The sequence below is a fragment of the Stomoxys calcitrans genome, chromosome 2 (assembly GCF_963082655.1).
Source record: "Stomoxys calcitrans chromosome 2, idStoCalc2.1, whole genome shotgun sequence".
NCBI lineage: Eukaryota > Metazoa > Arthropoda > Insecta > Diptera > Muscidae > Stomoxys > Stomoxys calcitrans.
In genome coordinates this window covers 199,093,113-199,115,261 of record NC_081553.1, presented here as the reverse complement: position 1 = coordinate 199,115,261, position 22,149 = coordinate 199,093,113, and the positions used below count along the sequence as shown (strand labels likewise).

At 41.3% G+C, this 22,149-nt stretch overlaps 1 protein-coding gene across 5 annotated transcripts in view; it reads left to right on the top strand.

Moving 5' to 3' along the window:
• LOC106082845 (lutropin-choriogonadotropic hormone receptor) overlaps nucleotides 1–22,149 on the top strand; it is a 178,418-nt gene that overhangs the window by 84,465 nt on the left and 71,804 nt on the right. For all 5 annotated transcript variants that reach the window (XM_059362421.1, XM_013245576.2, XM_013245577.2 and 2 more), the window contains one exon: nucleotides 21,273–21,981. In XM_059362421.1, the coding sequence (XP_059218404.1) occupies nucleotides 21,466–21,981 (516 nt within the window). In that variant the 5' untranslated portion in view covers nucleotides 21,273–21,465. The remainder of the gene's footprint in view (nucleotides 1–21,272; nucleotides 21,982–22,149) is intronic.

Below are 22,149 nucleotides of genomic sequence, written 5' to 3'. Positions count from 1 at the left end.
ATTTTGCATGCGGCGTTTCGTTCTAACGTCCAACAACTGTGCCAAGTACGGTGTAAATCGGTTTATAACCTGATATAGCTGCCAACGTATTTTGTTATGATATCCAACAACTGTGCCAAGTATGGTTCAAATCAGTCCATATCCTAATATAGCTGTAATATAAACCGATCTGGGATCTTGACTTCTTGAGCCACTAGAGGGCGCAATTCTCATACGATTTGGAAGAAATTTTGTACAACGGCTTCTCTCATGACCGTCAACACACATGTTTATTATGGTCTGAATCGGTCTATAGCCTGATGCAGCTCCCATATAAATCGGTCTCTCCATATTACTTCTTGAGCACCCAAAGGGCGCAATTCTTATTCGAATTGGGTGACATTTTACACAGGTCGCCAACATATAATTTAATTTTGGTCCGAACCGGACCATATCTTGATATTGCTCTAATAGCAGAGCAAATCTTTTCTTTTATCCTTTTTTTGCCTAAGATGAGATGCCGGGAAAAAGCTCAACAAATGCGATGCATGGTGGAGGGTATATAAGATTCGGCCTGGCCGAACTTAGCACGCTTTTACTTGTTACTATTTCATTGTTTCTCCTGGTGACTCTCATAGTTTTCTGGGGGAGGGTTACTGGCCCAGCGTCCCAACCGCATGGGTTTTGTAGGATTGCACATGTATCCCTCGTTGTGGCGAGCCCCTTGCTCCAAGATCGTACGCTAGCCTCTAGCCGCCCCTAACCTGGGAACAGACGCTGCTGGCCATTGGTTATTTGAAGGCTCCATTAACTCGCCTTGTCATCTCGAGTATTATTGGCACTCAGTATTTAATTAGGAGCCAGTGCCACCTGACTCCTTAAGGAGACTCTCCTCTCGAAAATCGCTGACTGCCCGCGGCCGCATTTGCTGCTATTCCGCATAAAAACGGAGCTTTCCACCATCCGCAATCGTGGAGGCACCTGGTAGCTTTCAGTTAAGCTTCCCATGGTAACGATGGGCACCACACAAGTTATGTGGGTTTCATAGTTACCCTGTATCGGCCGGGCCGATCTAAACGGCAGTCATACTCAAATGTAGACCGATATGAACCATCGGTCACAACTCACTGTGCCAAATATCAGCAAAATTGGGCAAAAACTGCGGCTTTTATGGACCCAAGACCCTTAATCGGCAGATCGGTCGACAAAAAAATTAATGTGTGCAAAGTTTCAGCTCAATATCTCTATTTGTATAAATTGTAAGGTGATATCAAAATACTGACGGACGGACGGACTGATCGTCTTCTCTAAGGTGTAGTGGGGATAAGCGCCACGCCGTTCGGACTCGACATTAAGAAAGAAGTTCCCATATCATTGTGCCTGTTCCTTAAGGGAATGTTCATGGGAAAATATGTTTGCATAGTGTCGTAAATGGAGGCCACCGTAGCGAAGAGGTTAGCATGTCCATCTATGACGCTGAATGCCTGGGTTCGAATCCTGGCGAGACCATCAGAAAAAATTTTCAGCGGTGGTTTTTCCCTCCCAATGCTGGCAACATTTGCGAGATAATATGCCATATAAAACTTCTCTCCAAAGAGGTGTCGCACTGCGGCACACCTTTCGGACTCGGCTATAAAAAGGAGGCCTCTTAACATTGAGCTTTGAGCATTGAACATTGGTATGTGAGAAGTTTGCTCCAGTTCCTTAGTGGATTGTTCATGGGCAAAATTTGCAATTTGCATAGTGTCGCAAATGGCAATTTCGATGTATTGCGAATGGAATGACAAACTTAATATATCCCCATCCTTTGGTGGTGGCTATAAAAAGCCGCACGTCATAATAATTCACACAAAAACCGAGTTAACTTGTATACAATTTTCATTAAATGTATGTACTGAGACCAGTTGAACTTGTTGGAAACTGAGTTAACTTGTATGCAATTTTCATTAAATTTATGTACTGAGCCCGGCTGAACTTGTTGGTATTTTATTTGGTTTTTTGATTTTTGTTGTTGTTTTATTTTAATCACAATAAGATTTTCGCTTAACTTTTTTTCTGTATGAATTGCACACTTTTTATATTTTTTAGCACTTAATTTAAGCACAGCCCCGCCGGTAGATGAAAAAAAAACCTTTTCCTTTGGTATATTTTTTCGCATTTATTTAAGTGATGCCATACAAAATGTGTTAATGACCAATTCACGAATTAAACGATATAATTTAAATAATCTTTGCATATGCATGTGTGAGTTTAAGCTTCTTATTACCTATACATAAGTATTAAGATTAAAATCATACATTAACACTCCACATACATACATACTCTCACAACTAAGTTAGTGTTATTTGCTGGGATTTTATTTTATCTTCATGGGTGTGAATATGTGAGCATGTGTGTGTGTGTTGCTTATTCGCTTTGGTGTGTTACCAATTTGAATGGTTCTTTTTGCAGCGCCGGCATGCCGGTAACTATAACAACAAAATAATGAAATATACAAAGGGGAAATGTGTTAATGTTTCTCCTCGATGTGGCAAATTTTTGTATATAACCATTAAAGCGGAAGCATGCAGACCCATTTTGTGCGAAACCACAATCAGGAAAAAAATAATACCAAAGAATAAAGAGCAACAGAATTTTGCCAATTTTATACTCATGGCTATCCAAAAAAGATGTATAACGTGAAAACGAACCAGTATGAACATATTAAGTTCGGCCGTGCCAAACATTGAATAGCCATCACCATGCTTATAGATATTATTCAAGTTTCGTTTACATTAGCAAACCAAAGAAGTTGTTTTTTTGGGGGTCAGTATGGGAAAATGCTTTCGCATGTGTTGAGTAAGTCTCTAGTCTTATGCCGGAATCCATTATCAACGGTACTGGCTAAAAATCCACCCTGTGTCACCCCTGGGGATTAATTCCACCTCAGAACCGCTTTCGCATGACTTCGAGGTGGACCCCATACCTGGTGTTTATCCATATCATCTTCATTGTGTTTGCGTCCAGACCTTCGCATTCATACTCAGCGCCGTTGTGGTCTACCTTCTTCCTGCGTAGTACTGGTTCGGCGTATCTCAAACCGCCTCCCACTTCCTCTCGTCTTCCAGTATCCTCTGGTCTATTGTCTCAGGCGAAACCTCGCCAATCGGTGTTTCCAAATCCCTGCGTCTTTCTACCTAGCACTAGCAGTGGAAGAATGTGTGTTACACATCGTCTGCAACTACTAGCTCCTCATAAATGCATCTGCTTTAAGAGCATTTGCCCATTCTATGGAGGAATTTCCGGAAGTAACCATGGTCTGTCAAAAGCTGTGTGACATAATAGTTGACGTCGCCGGCTCGCTCCATGGCCTGTAGGTCTATCCGAACCATTCCGGTTATTACAAGGATTGCGGGCTCCGCCACTGTCCGGTAGTATTATATTCCCCTAAGTGCTGCCGTTCTCTGTACCGAAAGCACGGATTTCGCTCTGCATGCTGTCTGCAGTGTCTGGCCCCATAAAAGAGCATGCTATTGCATGTCTCCATTAAGAGTCTGCGCCTGCTTGGGAGAGGCCCACCTATGTTGCGCCGTTAATCTCCCGGGCTTTGTTGTCGCATGCCGAATTTGCTCTGCATAGCTCTGCTTTGTATCTATTCGGATCCCTAGATATTTGACCGATCTCTTGGTGTTCAGAAGTATGTCATTAATGTGCATATCTACTTCCACTGGGAAATTTTTTCTCGTTAGGAGTAGCAACTCAGTCTTCTACATGACAAGTTGGAAGCATTGGAAGTCTATCCATTCGTTTGCCCTTAGCATCACCTGTCTTAGTTTGCGCTCTTCACCTTTCGTGGGTCACTATGCATTTACGACACTATGCAGGTTCCGTCTGGATTTTTTGTTCGAAGTATTTCATCATTACTGACATTCCAAAGATCCGGTTCAAGGATGGATTGTTGCGCCGCTGCTGATGTGACCTCATATTCACTAGTTCCATCCTGAGAGTTATAGATAAGTGCCCTGTCACGCAAGTAACTTCTCATTATTCTCATCAGTCAGACCATCTGAGGCTATTGAATTCATTCGTTCTTAGAGTAGTTGTTCCTAGCTGTGGCCTAGTCTCCTATAATATCTCCACCACATCTCTGAGAGCTCCGAACGTGGACATTGCCGCCCGGGAGTCTCATTGAGAGTCAAATGGCGTCCTGGTAAGTCGCTCCAAAAGCTTGCCGGCCGTATCCAGCATACATAGTGGTCTGTTTGAGGATAGTGATGTTGGATCAGCTTTGCCCTTGCTTATGAGCACCATCTTTTGCCTGTTCCATAGCTCCGGAAAAAACACCTTCCAAAATACACCGGTTAAACATTTTCAGAAGAAATTTCGGTCAGTTTTCAGTTAGCTGTCTGATGACCTCGGCCGGTATTCCGTCAGCACCAGGGTCTGTTTTGCTCTAAAGGCTGCGGGCTGCATTCCTTGCCATCTCTATCGTGAACGGGTTCATTGGTTAGTGGGCTCTTCATAAACTTCATCTTCTCTACGGTCGTGTCGGGGAAGAGTGGGGACTATATTATCTATTGTTCTCTCACGGCATATCCGTGCACCCAAGGGTTGCTGTTTATATCTTCTCTTAATTCCTTCCACTTTTCTTTTTTTCTCCTTTCTATTAAGGCAGCGAGTAATTTTTATACCTCCTTGTATTGAGCGTTTTCTGTCTCAGTAGTGCTTCTGCGGCGAGCTCTCGTATATCTACGTCTTAGTTAAATGCAGTTGTTTCGTTGCTCAGCTATATCATCATTCCACCGGTTCTATATTCCCTCGCCCTTTTGAGTCTTGGCGTTGATTTGTTGGATCCGTTCTCCATGATGCCTATTACTCCTCCCACTGTCCATGGAACGTCTAGTTCAATATGCTCTGCCCCGTTGGGCTTGCTGGTCAATTTCCGCTAGAGGTCTTGAGGTGCCGAGCTTGTTCACGTTCCACTTTCGTGTACTTGTGCTCATTCCCTCTTCAGCTGTGTCCCTTCCAGTATTAAAGGAGAATATAATATACTGGTGGTCGCCTTCTGTGTAAGTTTTTAGTACACTCCACTCTGTTATCTTCCCGATGATTGCCATCGCATACGGGTCGTATTAAGGTGTTTACAACGGTCATGTCTAAAACTCGTCTTTCTCTTGAGTTGGTCTTTGGCATGCCCCATTCTACCAATAGAGACTTGAAATCGCCGGCTACTATGTGATACTCGTTAAATCATCTCATTGTTTTTTTTTTTATCTCATCAAGTTTTACATCGAAGGCGTCGATACTGTCACTAGGGGTGAGATAGCAGGTAAAAAGAGTGAAGTGATCTAGCTGCGGTATGGAATCCATATAGCAGCTGTCTTTGTGGGATCCTCAAGACAGGACCATGGATCTCTGTGCGACTTTACTCCTGTACATGTTGGCCTGCAGTATTCTTAGCATGCCTGCTGTGTGCCTCCTTTGCCTCCTACTGAGCCAGGAAGGCAATCCGTCATGCCATTTCCACAGTGCGAGAATATACAGCATTTCAAAGGGTTAGATCACTCCTTCATCTTGTGTCTAATCTTGTCGCATTTAATGCATAGTCCCATTCCTTTTCTATCGGATCCCTTGCATTCCCACTGTAGATGGCCTATTCCAAAACACCTCAAACAGCGTTTTCTCTCTTCTCGGTATTTCAGCCGACAATTTGTCCTTCCAATAAGGTGCCTGCTGGTCTTCAGCAACTCGATGGCGTAGCTAGCTGGTAGGGAGACGAAGGGCTTCATCTGCTCTCTGAAATTAAGTGCAGTTAGCTACACAGGCACTTCCTCAGCCGTTGTCTTGGTCACTCCATTAGTGATCTCTTCGGCGGTTGAGAGGGAGTTCAGGTCCCAGATCGCTATTGTCGCCTTTGCCCAGAGGCTCGTGGAGAATTCACTGGTTCCCGGTGTCATTTCGATCTCCTTCCAAAGATCGATTCCCTCTTCTCTGCTGCCGTGTTGGTTGGTGTCTCCAGTTTGAGTCTCAACTTAGAGCCGTTATCTGTGTCCGAAAATGTACCCTTGCAAGCGGTGAGGTCCTGGTGAGGGTTGACGCAAGACCTTATGAGTACTTGCGTTCCAACCCAGGTCGGACATTAAACTGGCTATCGTATCAACAGAACCTACAATACTAACTTTAGGGTTATGAGGCACAGAGCGTTCTCCCAGCCCTGCCAGGGGTTTAGTGGGACCGAAGGAAGAAATCAATGATGCATATAACTTAAAGCGTAAATCATACGTCAAAAGTCAACCCATTGTGGTCAAGTTTAGCTCATTCAAATCAAATAAGAATATGATGTCGGGCTTGGATCGTGGTTTTGCTGGAGTCGCTGAACAGAAGCAAAAGCTTCTGTTCTTTTTGACTACTAAATTTTGTGTAAAAAACTGCCGTTTTATGATATACCTGGCAATGAACTGGAGTTTTTTCGGAGCTTTTTACAACATCGAAAATAGTTTGTCCAAATTAATTTGTTCTAAAGTTCTTCAAAAGACGTTGCGTGCGGTGTTCCACAAGGCAGTGTGTTAGGTCCTCTACTGTTCAAAATATGCGTTAATGATTTCAGTAATCTTGATTTGGATGGTAAATTTTTTGTGTATGCTGGCGACATCAGTATATTTTATCATTTTAAACATGATCTGGCACTGAATGCAGTTGTATAACGAAATGGGACCCTAATTTGTGAATATTCAAAACTACACAAATTAGTTTTGAATACCAATAAAACTAAATGTGTTCGATTAAGTCCTCAAACACATCGTGTTTCCAGTTCCTACTATATTATGGTAGATGGTAAAATAATTTCTAAGGTGGATAACATTAAATATTTGGGCATTAATTTACAAAGCAATCTGAGCTGGAGTCTGCATATAGAGGAAATGAGAAAAAAGATTGCGCTTCGTCTTGGAATTTTAAACAAATGCCATTTTGCCCATGAACATTCCACTAAGGAACAGAGGTAAACTTCTCACATATCTATAAGTGCAGTCCGATTCAAGTTTTAAGCTCAATGATAAGGGGTCTCCTTTTTTATAGCCGAATCCGAACGGCGTGCCTTTTGCGACACCTCTTTGGAGAGAAGTTTTACATGGCATAGTACCTCACAAATGTTGCCAGCATTAAGAGGGAAAAATTACAGGTGAAAATTTGTTGTTGATGGTCTCGCCAGGATTCGAACCCAGGCATACAGCGTCATAGGCGGACATGCTAACCTCTGCACTACAGTGGCCCCCATTAGTGCAATAGCAAAATTTCAAGCGCCTAGCTGTATTCCTTCGAAAGTTAGCGTGCTTTCGACTGTCGGACAAACAGCACAGTTCTAATTCATTTTAGAATATCAAGACGATCAAGAATATCTATACTTTGTAGGGTCTCAGATCAATATTTCGATGTGTTACGAACGGTATAACGAAATTAGTATACCCCCTATCCTATGGTGGAGGGTATAAAATCAATAAACCATTTTTGATAGTGAAAATTAGCATTTTCATCATTACGACAGACATTTATTTAGCAACCCTCGTATAGAGTGTATACCGCCTACTCAGAACAAGGTCAATGTAGCAGTAACCCGACTGAAAAACAACAAGGCAGCAGGAGTCAATGGTTTGCCAGCTGAAATGTTTAAGAAATGTTATACTCATAGAAATTTGTTTGTTAAAATAGCAAAAATGTTTGCTGAAAGTCCGCTGAAAATGGGACAGCAGTAATTTGTTGCTAAAACAGCATACATTTTCTTTTGTTTTTAAATGTAAAAAGTTTAAAAAAGCTCAAAAATGTCGTTAATATTTCCAAATTTTTTATATTTCCTTTTTGTTTTTCAATTTTTGCAAGCATAAAACCTAAAATTTTTTCAAATTTTGTACAATTTGCTAATTTTAGGTCGAATTTAAATAACAGCAGACAAAGTAACTACTTCTATTATGTTTATGCTTTGAAACAAAAAACTTAGGCCTAAAATTGGCTAATTTTTTTATTCATATATAGCAAATGATTCAATTGTTGTTAAGAAGTTTAAAAATTTTGAATGGATTTATTCAAAAGTTTTAAATTTTTACTTTAATATCAGCAGACTAATTTTTCTGGGTGTATGCATAAGCTTGTTTGCTCGATGTGCCTGTACTCAAGAAGATCGGACTAGACAGTATGTGCTAACTTTTACTTACTTACTAACTTTAATTGACCATTAAAGCCGTTGCCATTGCTTTAGCTGAATGTAGAATAGATGCCCAAGCACCTCGATTTTCTGTGCTTCTTTTCCAATTTCTGACAGCCAGTTTTTTGGTCTTGTTTTGCTTTTTTCTTTATGGTCGCCATCGTCATACAGCTCGTGGTTTATACGACGCTTAACACAATTGGTCCTTACATTTTACGAAGAATTTTTCTCTCAAACACTCCAAGTACTACCTCTTCTGCTTTCGCAAGTACCATGCTTCGGAGCCATATAACAGCACGGTTAGTATCAGTGTGTGGTATAGTCTAATTGTTGTTTGTCGAGAGGTTGCTTTGCTCCTCATCCGTATATACAAACTACGGAGCAATAAGTCTCTCTCCCATTCCATAGAAGATACTCTCGAGCTTACTGTGGGAAATATTTAAGTCTAAGGTCGAGAAGATAATTTGACCTTGTTTCTGCAGCTTTGCATATATATACAACTCTTCTCACGAACATTCTAATAGGCAGTTGTGGGCAAATTTGCCAACATTAGATGCAAATAAGCATCGCTGAAATTTTTTTAGACTTTGTCGACAGGATTGAAAGCCAAAAATGTAAAATTAAGATCACCAATACCAATATAACTCATCAATTAGATGAAGCCTATCAGAATCTAAGAAATAAGTTTAACAAACCTCTCAAAACTTTGTGTTTTTGTCCCGATGTCGAAACTAACAACCAACCAACCACATAAATTTTATTTCCATTACAGATGTTAAAATGTACTTCGTTGTCATGCTTAAATTCTCCATAGTGGTTGTGTTACTTGCAACATGTAGTGCGTTGTCTTCCTTTTGCTTTTATTTGCCAATTATGCTACACGCTTCGTTGAACATGTACGAGTATGGCGTATAAGTTAAAGGATGTTTACTATTTTCCCCGATGGCATGAGTTGCTTTTGTTTTAAAGTAAACTTTAAAAGTTCTATTACTCCGCCGTTACTCTAATGCTGCAGGGACTTGGGAACACTTTCATGGCAAGTAACCTAGTTGAGCAATATGCTGTGTTGCGAACGCCATGAAGTTCAAAATAAAATTTGGACGATGGAAATGAATCATATCAGCTAAGACACCAGCCTGATAGATGTAAATAACAAGAGAGATAAAGTTTTGATATATGGTGGGGATAGATGGAATACTAAACTCTTATATACAGAGGTTTAAAACTATTGCTACTTAAATTGAAGCAAATTTTTGTTTTATTATACCCTCCACCATAAGATGGGGGGTATACTAATTTCGTCATTCTGTTTGTAACTACTCGAAGTATTCGTCTGAGACCCCATAAAGTATATATATTCTTGATCGTCGTGACATTTTATGTCGATCTAGCCATGTCCGTCCGTCTGTCCGTCCGTCCGTCCGTCTGTCTGTCGAAAGCACGCTAACTTCCGAAGGAGTAAAGCTAGCCGCTTGAAATTTTGCACAAATACTTCTTATTAGTGTAGGTCGGTTGGTATTGTAAATGGGCCATATCGGTCCATGTTTTGATATAGCTGCCATATAAACCGATCTTGGGTCTTGATTTCTTGAGCCTCTAGAGTGCGCAATTCTTATCCAATTCGAATGAAATTTTGTACGGCATGTTTTGTTATGATACCCAATAACTGTACCAAGTATGGTTCAAATCGGTCCATAACCTGATATAGCTGCCATATAAACCGATCTTGGGTCTTGACTTCTTGAGCCTCTAGAGGGCGCAATTCTTATCCGATTGAAATGGAATTTCGCACGACGTGTTTTGTTATGATACCCAATAACTGTGCCAAGTATGGTTCAAATCGGTCCATAACCTGATATAGCTGCCATATAAACCGATCTTGGGTCTTGACTTCTTGAGCCTCTAGAGTGCGCAATTCTTATCCGATTGAAATGAAATTTTGCACGACGTGTTTTGTTATTATATTCAACAACTATGCCAAGTATGGCTCAAATCGGTCCATAACCTGATATAGCTGCCATATAAACCGATCTTGGGTCTTGACTTCTTGAGCCTCTAGAGGGCGCAATTCTTATCCGATTGAAATGGAATTTCGCACGACGTGTTTTGTTATGATACCCAACAACTGTGCCAAGTATGGTTTAAATCGGCCCATAACCTGATATAGCTGCCATATAAACCGATCTTGGGTCTTGACTTCTTGAGCCTCTAGAGTGCGCAATTCTTATCCGATTGGAATGAATTTTTGGCACCAAGTATTTCGTTATGATATCCAACAACTGTGCCAAGTATGGTTGAAATCGGTCCATAACCTGATATAGCTGTCATATAAACAGATCTGGGGATTTGACTTCTTGAGCTTCTAGAGGGCGCAATTCCTATCCGATTTGGCTGAAATTTAGCATGACGTATTTTATTTTTACTTTCAACAACTGTGTCAAATAAGGTTCAAATCGGTTCATAACCTGATATAGCTGCCATATAAACCGATCTGGGATCTTGACTTCTTGAACCCAAGAAGTCACAATTGTTATTACCGATATGCCTGAAATTTTGTACGACGGATCCTCTCATGACCATCAACAAACGTGTTTATTATGGTCTGAATCGGTCTATAGCCCGATACAGATCCCATATAAATCGTTCTCTCTATTTTACTTCGTGAGCCCCAATGGGCGCAATTCTTATACGAATTGGCTGAAATTTTACACAGGTCTCCAACATATAATTTAATTGTGGTCCGAACCGGACCATATCTTGATATCGTTTTAATAGCAGAGCAACTCTTTTCTTATATCCTTTTTTGCCTAAGAAGAGATGCCGGGAAAAGAACTCGACAAATGCGATCCATGGTGGAGGGTATATAAGATTCGGCCCGGCCGAACTTAGCACGCTATTACTTGTTTTTTTAATCTTTTTGGGCAAATGTTAGTCAAATTTGTAGTTGAAAAAACATTATTAAGGCATTCAAATATATTTATTTACTTAATTTTATTTTGCTGCACCTGCTTCTGTTTTTCTCTAGATTACGAGGTTGTGCAACATTTGCACCTGCTTATCACTTGTAGCGGCACCACCCTCTGAAAGCCAATATTCCATTGGAGACAACATGTTTTTTTTTTATTTGCAAGAGTTTTAATTAATTGAATATTTAATTAACCTTCACCGGAAGTAATGAAACCTAGCCAAGAACACATTTTTTCATTATCATCAGAGTTCAGAGATCTTTGGGATAACAATTTTTGTGTTTATTTATTTTTGTACATGCATATGTGTACTTTGGGATGTGTCGAAAACTAAGTGACATAACTAGAGGAGTTTATGATGTTAAGTAAGTTAGCAGCAGTAAGTTCAACTATAGAAAAACTGGGTAAGAAATAATGTCCAGAGATCCTCTAATACTTGATGAATTTAAAACTAAGAATTTGGCACTGTCGCTATTATGATTTAATGGCTTTTAGTCTTCCTTAACCTTAGGTTAGGTTAGGTTAAAGTGGCAGTCTGCCATCAGACTCACTTAGACGTCCTCGTCCATTGTGATACCACAGCACCAAGAGAAGGAAGATGCCTTCTACTTCCTACCGTTGAACCATGCAGATCGCTTTAAAAAGCCCAAAAACTTGTGAATGTTCACATCCGCTAAGTCAGATAGGTTCTCAAAGAAATGAGAACCTAAAGTGAAACTGACTGCCAGAAAGGGACACACACATTGAAGGTGTTCCATAGTCTTTTCTTTTCCGATGTCCTCACAGCTTTTGCAAAAGTCGTTGCTGACAACCTTCAGTCTGTCAGCATGTTCAAAGAAATGAGAACCTATAGTGAAACTGACTGCCAGAAAGGGACACACACACTGAAGGTGTTCCATAGTCTTTTCTTCCTCGACGTCTTCACAGCTTCTGCAAAACTCGATACTGGCAACCTTCAGTCTGTCTGCATGTTTTCCGATTAGACAGTGAACTATCATGACAGACACAATGACTGAGACGTCTGTTCTAGCCAGTGACAGCAAAGCGGTAGACCTCATCAAGTCTAGATTAGGTCACATAGTTTTGCAATGCTCACAGCCCCCTATTTGTGACCAACTATCATTCGTTGTCCTTCGGGTCTGCTACTGAAAACTTAACTTACATGTCGCTAGAGGCACACCCACAGATTCCAGTATCCCTGGAATGTGTAGGATAGTTCCTAGTCTCGCAAGCTCGTCCGCTTTATAATTCCCTGGGATATTTCTGTGGCCCGGCACTCAGAACAAATGAATTTTGAACTGTTCAGCCATCTCGTTGAGAGATCTGTGACAGTCGACAGCGGATTTTGTGTTCAGACATATGTTCTCGAGGGATTTAATGGCTGCCTGGCTGTCTGAGTAGATAATTATGTCAGTTGTCATTATGACATTATATCTTAGCCATTCCACCACTTCCTTAATTTCAAGGATCTCCGCTTGATACACACTGCAGTGGTCGGGTAACCTTTTCGATATGACCAGTTCTAGATCTTTAGAGTAAACCCCAAAGCCCACCTCGTCTTTTGGTTTGGAGCCATCCGTATAGAGGTCTATGTAACTTCTACTACCAAGGATATCGTAGTTCCAACCGTTTTTATCAGGAAAATGACACAGTACTTTTTATCAAAAAGCGGCTCAGGTAGAAGTAATCCACACTGGCTGGAACATCGGATATTGTATCAAGGATAACACAGTGTCCGTAGCCGTTACATGACCAAAAAAAATTTCTTTACCTCACGGCAGTATTCGCAGCAATTTGTCTAGGAACAATATCTAGAGGCATTAGATGTAGCATTCAATTCAGTGCATCAGATGGTGTCGTCCTCTGTGCGACTGTGACGCACAAACAAGCCATCCTTTGGATCCGGTTAAGTATTGAGCAGTAGATGGACTTTTAAAGCGCCGTCCACCATGCTACAACACCATACAGCATTATAGGTCTAACAACTGCAGTATATACTCTATGCATGACGAGCGGTCTAAACCCACAACTTTTGCCAAAGGCTCTGTTGCAGGTATACAGGGCAAGAGTGGCCTTTCTTACCCCTAACAAAAACGTTGGATTTGAAGCTTAATTTACTGTCGAGCAAAATACCCGGGTATTTTGCGCTGTAAATGGAACATACTCTCCTCCCAAGGAGACAGATGCCACAGTAGGCAACTTGTATCTCCTGCTGAAGAGAACTACTTCTGTCTTGCGCGGATTTTTACCTAGACCACTTTCGGTAGTCCACTTCCCTTTTGCACGTAAAGTATATCTCTTAGAGTGCTGGGAAACTTTCCCTAGCCTGTCGTTAGCATACGCGATCACTTTTACAACTTTTTCTTCAAGATACAATAATATATGTATGGTTAATGGCTATATTCCAAAGTAGAGGAGACAGTACACCGTCTTGAGGTGTTCCTCTGCTGACTCATCTTTTTAGATCCATAGATCCCAAGGCTGCCGTAAGTAAGTTATTTAGTAAGTAAGTTATGAATAAACTTTCTTACGGTAGAATTGATGCCTAGAAACTACAGCTCCTTCATGCTTGACGTCGGTTTTACTTTACTGATATTACCTTCAATATATTCCTTAATAGCGAGATAACCTTCTATATAGCCGACTATGTTGTAAAGGGCTGTTTCAGTCTATCTTTGGGGATCTTTGCCCTAACATATGTTTCTATCAGTCTCTCAAGAGTCTTCAGCATAAAGGATGACAGACTAATAGGACGAACATCTTGCGCCTTCGAAATGAAAATAACCTTCGTGTCTCTCCATCCCACAGGTATAAATGACATAATGCAGAGTATATCTCCCTAAGCCAAGAAACTAGTCTATCAGACTCAGCTTGTAATTCAACCGGTGATACATCATCGGGGCCTGGCGACTTCTTCTTATCGCCCAAAGGGTTTTCGGCTCAGACACGATTTCCCTAATAACCTCCCACGAATGCATACCAGTGACAACCTCTTGTGGCGCCACGTCGTCCGTTGGAGAATTTCCCGGGAAATGTGTATCAACGAGTAGTTTTAGTGTTTCCTTACTAGACATTGTCCATACACCCTGACTTCTGAATATAACCCACCGTAATAGGTCTCGAGGACAAAATCTTCCTTAGCCTAGAGGCCTTAGATATATCCTCCACGGAGCTGCAGAATTTTACCCAACATTTTTTCTGAGGCTTTCTCAGCTCGCCCTTATATTTTCTTTGCTCAGCCTTATAGATGTCCCAATCGTGTGGTGTTCTTGTGGCTTTCGCTCTGTTGAAGAGTTATCTGCAGTCCTTCCTTAGACCAACCAGCTCTGTCGTCCACCATGTCAGTAGCTGTTTGCCCCTTGGCTTGGCACTAGGACATGCTGACACTAGCGAGTCATTCAGGGCCTTCTTGATCCGCTTGACCATTATGTCTATATCCTGCGCAGCTTCCACTTCCTTTTCTGGTTTAGAAGGGATAGACGTGCAGAATGTGTGCCAAAATTTATCCCAATCCGCATTTCTTTTGTACAACGGAGGGACCACTTCAGCAGTATTTTCTCCAAAGCTGAAACTTATATAGCGATGATCATCCAACACTTCCTTAACCTTAACCTATCATTATCTTGAGAGTTCGTCGACAGGAGAAACGTCTATTCCGCAGAAAGAAACGGGAAATGGAAAGACGTGAGTGTGAGCGAATTGAGATGTACTGAAGTCAGAATCCGGAAATTCTACCAAACAGAAAACCGATGGCTTCGGTGCAGGTAGAGACAAAGAAGGAAATCTGATAACTGACACAGATAGTATGCTGAGGATATGGAAAGTACATTTTACCCAACTGCTAGTGTCCGACGATGGCGGCGAAGAGGATACCGCAGAACCAATCCCTGATGATGCTATAGAATGTTTACCTCCTAGTCAGCATGAGGTCCAAGTAGCAGTGACCCGACTAAACAACAACAAGGCAGCAGGAGCCGACGGGTTACCTGCTGAACTATTTAAGACCGGAGGCGACACGCTGATATGGCGTATGCATCAGCTTATCTGCGCAATCTGGCTAGAAGAACGCATACCCGATGATGGGAACCTCAGCATACTATGTCCCGTACACAAGTAAGGAGACACGACGGAATGTGCCAACTACAGAGGAATAAGTCTCTTCCCCATCGCATACAAGATACTCTCTAGCGTACTGTGTGAAAGATTAAAACCTGAAGTCAATGAGTTAATTGGGTCCTATCAATGCGGCTGTAGACCTGGTTAATCCACCCTGGACCAGATATTCACACTGCGCCAAATCCTGGTAAAGACCCGAGAAGGACAAATCAATATCTTCCATCTCTTTGTAGACTACAAAGCCGCTTTAGATACCCCTTTACATTCAAAGGTATTTCAAGTCATGTCTGAGTTTGGTATCCCTGCAAAATTAATAAGACTCTGCAGGATGATACTTGCTGATATGCGTTCCTCAGTAAGAATAGGAAAGAATCTCTCCGAACCATTCAATATCAAATGAGGTTTCAGACAAGTAGACAGCCTATTGTGTGATCTCTTTAATATCCTGCTGGAGAAGATTATACGAGATGCTGATGTGAATTGATATGGCACACTAATCACAGGAGAACACATGCTACTCGCCTATGACGACAACATCGACTTAATAGGTCGGTCAATAAATGGACGACATTGACATCATAGGTCGGTCACAGGAAGTAGTAACTGCTGCCTTTGAAAGAATCGAAAGAGAGTCAGTACAAATGGGTCTGGCAATAAATGGAGATAAGACGAAATTTCAACTCCCAAAAAGCCTCGTATAACCGAGCAGATAAAGTAAATGGAGAAAGTTGGGAACCACAACGTTGAGACCGTCAGTAACTTTATCTACCTCGGCACCGCCGTAACCGAAACGAACGACACCAGTTTTGAGATAAAGCGAAGAATAATACTGGCAAACAGATGCAACTTTGGACTAAGTAAGCAGTTTAGAAACAAGGCCACCTCTCGACAGACGAAGATTACACACTGATACTACACGTGTTGCTATATGGTTCTGAAGCATGGGTACTTGTGAAGGCAGATACTGCCTCATCTGCTTGGAGTATTTGAGAGAAAGATTCTTCGTAAAATATATGGACCAGTTTGCGATAATGGAGAATATAGGCGACGTATGAACTACGAGCTGTGTGAAGACAATAGCATAGTTACATCATCAAAATACAACTGTTGCGTTGGCTTGTTCATGTTTTCAGAATGGATGGAGAAGCTCCAGCAAAGAAGTCTTTTGAAGACAAACACGGTGGTATGCGCAAACCGGGAAGACCAAAAGCCCGATAGAAAGATCAAGTGGTGGGAGACACCTCGAAACTTGTTGTAATAGATTTTAGAATAAGCGCAGAAGATCGAGGCGCTTGGAATGCTATTCTAAGTTCGGCTAGTGGAACAAATATTCTGTCATAGCCAATTAAAGTAAAGTAATCTTCAGAGTTCATAGTATTACATCTCAGTGAACTTGTTTGTAATATTCCAATATTCCACAGATAGCTACATTGTTTATCATGCCGATAGTCGCAGAATCACTTTCTGATTCGAATATGTTCCGAAACGGTTCGAAATCTGAGTCGGATCTCATATAAGATGAACTTTAGATTTGATTTGACATATTGGCATTTATGGCGTCCAACATTCATCCAATGTGGGTGTCTGGAGAACTTGTCGTAAGAGTTCCATATAAATCAGTATATTAGTATAATATACAGCAGTAATATCTTCTTTAAATATGCTATTCATATATGACCACATTTGCACTACTTCCTATTATTTTCCTAAAAAAAAATTATTTTCGGCTGTCGGCACAACCAAATATGCCACATATTGAAATATCAAAAATAATTTTGTAAATATTTACAAATTTGTTTTTCGGCAAATAGTACTAGTATATCACTGATAATAAACAAATAGAGGTCCAACAGTTCTGTGGTCTGTCCGCAAACAGTCGGTATGTGGCATGGTATTCATTTTGCAGTATGTTTCTTTCATCTTTACCTTTTTCTGGATTTACCAACTGTGTGGTGTTTTTTCTCTGAGATACCGCCAAGAGATGGACAATAAATCAATTGCATTGCTTAATAAAGACAATAAAAATTCGTTAGCCATATAAACACGAATAAATCTGTTTAAATAAAAGCGGTAAAATTACATTTTCAATGAAAACCCTAGCGATGAGCAGCTGCTGATATTCATGACGATGATGATAATGATGATGTGATATTGACCCTGTGATATTGAAATGCTGAACATGATAGTGGTAAATAAAAATTGTGAATTTTTGCATCACGAATTGAGGTGGGGTATTCGTTGGTTGGGAGTGTTTGTTGCGTATCGATTTCATTACAATTACTTCCATACCCATTTCATGTAATTAAAAAGTAATTATTCGCGAACATGATATGAATAGTTGTGCATTGTTATACCCTTCACCATAGGGTATATTCATTTTGTCATTCCATTTGCAACACATGGAAATACTGATCTGAGTATTAATGTTCTAAATCAATTTAGCCATGTCCGTCCGTTTGTCGAAGGCAATCTAACTGTCGAAAGAAAAAAGGTAGGCGCTTGAAATATTTAATTTTCCACGAATATTTCGTATAAGTGTAGTTCAGTTGGAATTGTAAATGGGCGAAGGTCATTCTAATTCCGAAAGCAGGAAAACCTTACCACACGAAGGCGAAACATTTTTGTCCTATAAATCTGTCATCCTTTATGCTGAAGACTTTTGAGAGGTGAATAGAAACATAACTTAGAGCAGCATGCATATTGTAAAGGCAAATCGGCTGTAACAGCGCTTCACGAACTAGTCGGCTATATAGAGGGTACTCTCGTTGTCAAGGAATATATAATGGAAGCATTTCTTGACATTGAAGGTGTTTTCAATAATGTAAAACCGATGTCAATCATGAAGGAGTAGGAGTTTCTAGGCCTCAACTCTACCGTAAGAAAGTTTATTTATAACTTACTTACTGAAAGATGCATTACGGCAGGCCTAGGATCTGTAAATTGCAAATTTTGCCCATGAACATTCCACTAAGGATGGCCCTGTTCCTTCTCACATATCAATGAGTGCAGTCCGATTCAAGTTTTAAGCTCAATGATAAGGGGCCTCCTTTTTATAGCCGAGTCCGAACGGCGTGCCGTAGTGCGACACCTCTTTCCAGAGAAGTTTTATATGGCATAGTACCTCACAAATGTTGCCAGCATTAGGAGGGGAAAACCACCGTTGAACATTTTTTCTGATGGTTTCGCCAGGATTCGAACCCAGGCGTTCAGCGTCATAGGCGGACATGCTAACTTTTGCGCTACGGTGGCCTCCTGGCCTAGGATCTGTGGATCTTAAAAAATGGATCAACAGAGGAACACCTCAAGTAGGAGTACTGTCTTCTCTACTACTGGAATATAGCTATTAACAAAATATTATTGTCTCTTAAAGAAAAAGGCGTTAAAGAAGTCGCGTATACTGATGACGTGACTATTACAGTCAGCGAGAGTTTTCCAGCACTCTTAGAGTTATCCACTAAGTGCAACAGCGAAGTGGGCAACCGATAGTGATCTAGGTACAAATCCGTGAAAGATAGGAATAGTTCTCTTCAGCAGGAGATGCAATTTGCCTTCTGTGGCACCTGTCTCCTTGGGAGAAGAGAATGTTTCAGTTGCAGAAAGCGCAAAATACCAGTGTGTTTTGCTGGAGAGGAAATTGAACTTCAACATTTTGGAAAGAGCAAGAAAGGCGACTCTTGCCCAATACATCTGCAAGGAAGCCATTGGCAACAGTTGGGTGTTTAGACCGCGCGTCATGCATTGGGTATATACTGCAGTTGTCAGACCTATAATGCTGTATGGTGTTGTGGTATGGTGGACGGCGCTTCAAAAGTCCACCTACTGCTCAATACTTAACCGGATCCAAAGGATGGCTTGTTTGTGCATCACAGCTGCACGGAGGACGACACCCAATATTCCCAATATCTTGCTATTGCGGTCCAGTTGTCAATACTTTTGATCATTTTGTCTTCAATATCGGCAGTTATTTACTTCTGGTCTTCAAGAAACGCGTGTGGCTCCTCCCATCGTGTGCAGTGGAAGAAAGTATGTTCAGTGTCATCCAGGTGTTCTTCGTCTTCGTAGAGGCAAAAAGGAGTTCTGCACTTCCCAGTTTATGGAAATATCCGCGTTCGGACAGCATTTGCGTTATGTAATAGTCTATATCCCCATGTCTCCTATATACAAAGTTATGGAAATTTTGTATCAGTCCCGTATGTTACGTTCTCCCACCGTATCTGCCACTTTTTTGTAGTCTCTTCTCTTATTTCATTTCTGTAGTATGGCGTAGGTTCACTGTTGTTCACTCCCGCCTTGTAAAGTGCAGAGCGTTCCTCAGCTTTCAGGTCTATCGGTGCCATTTCTGCTATTATCTTCACCGCAGCAGCCGAAACGGTCCGATACGCTGATGCCACTCTAAGTGCAGCAGTTCGCTAAGCACTAATCGCCAGTTGCACCCTGTGCCTGATAGCCTCCATTATCTGCCCAGATCTCACACCCATATAAGAGAATGCTGTTACAAGCTTCCATTACAAGTTTCCTCTTTTTCGATAGTTGTTGTTGTAGACACATTTGCATGTGGAGGTGGCAATCCTCATCAAGCTCATATAGGCGAGCAAGCTCGTTCAGGTCTATACGAACGATCGCCGCGAGAACATGATGGCCATTGGTTATTTAAAGGCGCCAATAACTCGCCTTGTCGTATCGTGCATCATAGGCACTCAGTATTTAAGCAGGAGCCGGTGCCACTCGGCCTCTCACTGAGGCTCTCCACACGATGCCGCTGATTGTGCGCGACTGCAGTCGCAGCTACTCCGTAAGGAGCGTTCCACTATCCGCAACCTGTGGACGCTCCCATCTAAGCTTTTCGCGATAATGAAGAACACCAAACAGATTGCAGCTCAAAGTTCTGGCCTGCGTGATGCTCATAGTTATCCTGTGGATAGTGGTTCTCCTATGTTCGCCATAAGTCTGCTCAGTTGGGTCGTGATTCCTATCGCTTTTGGAGCAGAAAATTTAATTTGCGGACCGCTCGTCACTTGAATTCCGGATAATTTCCACTATTCCACTATCTAAGCTTTTTGCGATTATGAAGAACACCAACCAGATTGGAGCTCAAAGTTCTGGCCTGCGTGATGCTCATAGTTATCCTGTGGATAGAGGTTCTCCTATATTCTCCTATGTTCGCCATAAGTCTGCTCAGTTGGGTCGTGATTCCCATCGCTTTTGGAGCAGAAAATTTTATTTGCGGACCGCTTGTCACTTGAATTTCGAGATAATTTACCGCCTTCCTTGTCACGATGACTACGTTGTCGACTCGCATGTCTATTTCCAGGTGAATTTGTCGCTTGATTAGCAGAACTAATTAAGTCTCTTGTGTGGCCAATTCTAGTTCGCTTTCGTGTAGCCAGTTCCTCGAGCGAATCATGATCTGTGTTAGCTTAAGCGGCTGCAGTGCAGTTTACGGGGAAGATCGCAAAAAAATCTAACTAAAATGACCCCAAGAAAACGAATTGAAGTTCGTTTTTGGGATCGGGCTTGGGGGCCCCCAAACGGGCCTTCCCCCTCATCAAGCGAAATGACGCCGAACACAGACAATATGGTACTCAATTTAAAGGAAATTTTTTGCAGAACACGAGTATGATTTTTTTTGAAAATGCGCCATAGACAAATAGATTTAAAAAAAAAAGATTTTTTTTTTGGAAAAATTACCAATGTCCCCGTGAACTGTACTTTTGCCCTACACTGTGCCTCTTCCGTGTTTCGTGCCGGTATGACTGCCACAGTGACGTCTACTTAGCTTGCAAGTAAGATATCCTTCCAGGCAAATCCTTAGGATGTCATCGTAGCTGATGTTCCATAGTTCCGGACGCAGGATGGCCCCAAACCCCTGCTCCTGACGTTATGTGTAATCTCTCGCTTCCTTCTATTTTCCTACAAATGACCTCAATAGGTTTCCAATTACAGATTTCTTAAATGGTCAAATACCATATGCATTACTTCAATTTATAATTGACAATCACTATATGATTATTTTCTATTTGTGTTTTCATTTTCAGACCATGGTGAAGCTCCAACTCTACACATCATCCAATAAGTCGACATTGTTCACATATTCAATACTACGCATAACTATGAGATGTTTAAAACCTCGTAATTTATTGCTTCACTCACCAGGCCAGTGAAGGGAGTTAGTAATACACCTTTTAAGCGAACAATCATCACCCACCCATCCACTGGCCACTAACATAGATGTTCAACATCAATTTGCTAGCATTACAACCGTCTACAAAAATGCATTACAATCACCAGAGCCATAATCAATACCAGCAACAACAACGTCAACGCAATTCTTATCCTCATGACCAACAGCGGAAGCATTTGTGTCTGACCAAGATTCCAAAGAAGCAACATCAACTACTCATACCTACATTTCAGATGTTGCGTTTTTTACTGCTGTTGGTCTGCTACTGTTGCCATTCCCCCACAGCCACTGCAGTGGAGTTAAATAACGAAGAGCTAAGTAATTGCTATGACAAAGCCTATGGCTTTAGAGGGTATCATCTGCTCAATGAGTCGATGATAGGTGTCAACCATATGATATGGGACTCGGGAAATTTGACTTTGGCTCGTGCCAAAGAGCTTCTGGGTCATGGCATCAATGGGGCCGCTGCGTGGAATGACACCAACCCTATGGGTGTATTGAAGCAACCTAGCGATAAACAATCACCAGGATGGAAATGTTGCTGTTGGAATGCTTCTAATTCTGTAAGTATAGAACAAGTTTTCAAAAAGATTGAAGTTTGAGTAGGTTTTTTCTCTTTTTATACCCACTACCATAGGATAGGGGGTATGTTCTTTTAGTCATTCCGTTTGGAACACATCGTAATTTACATTTCCGACCCTATAAAGTATATATATTTTGGATCGTCGAAA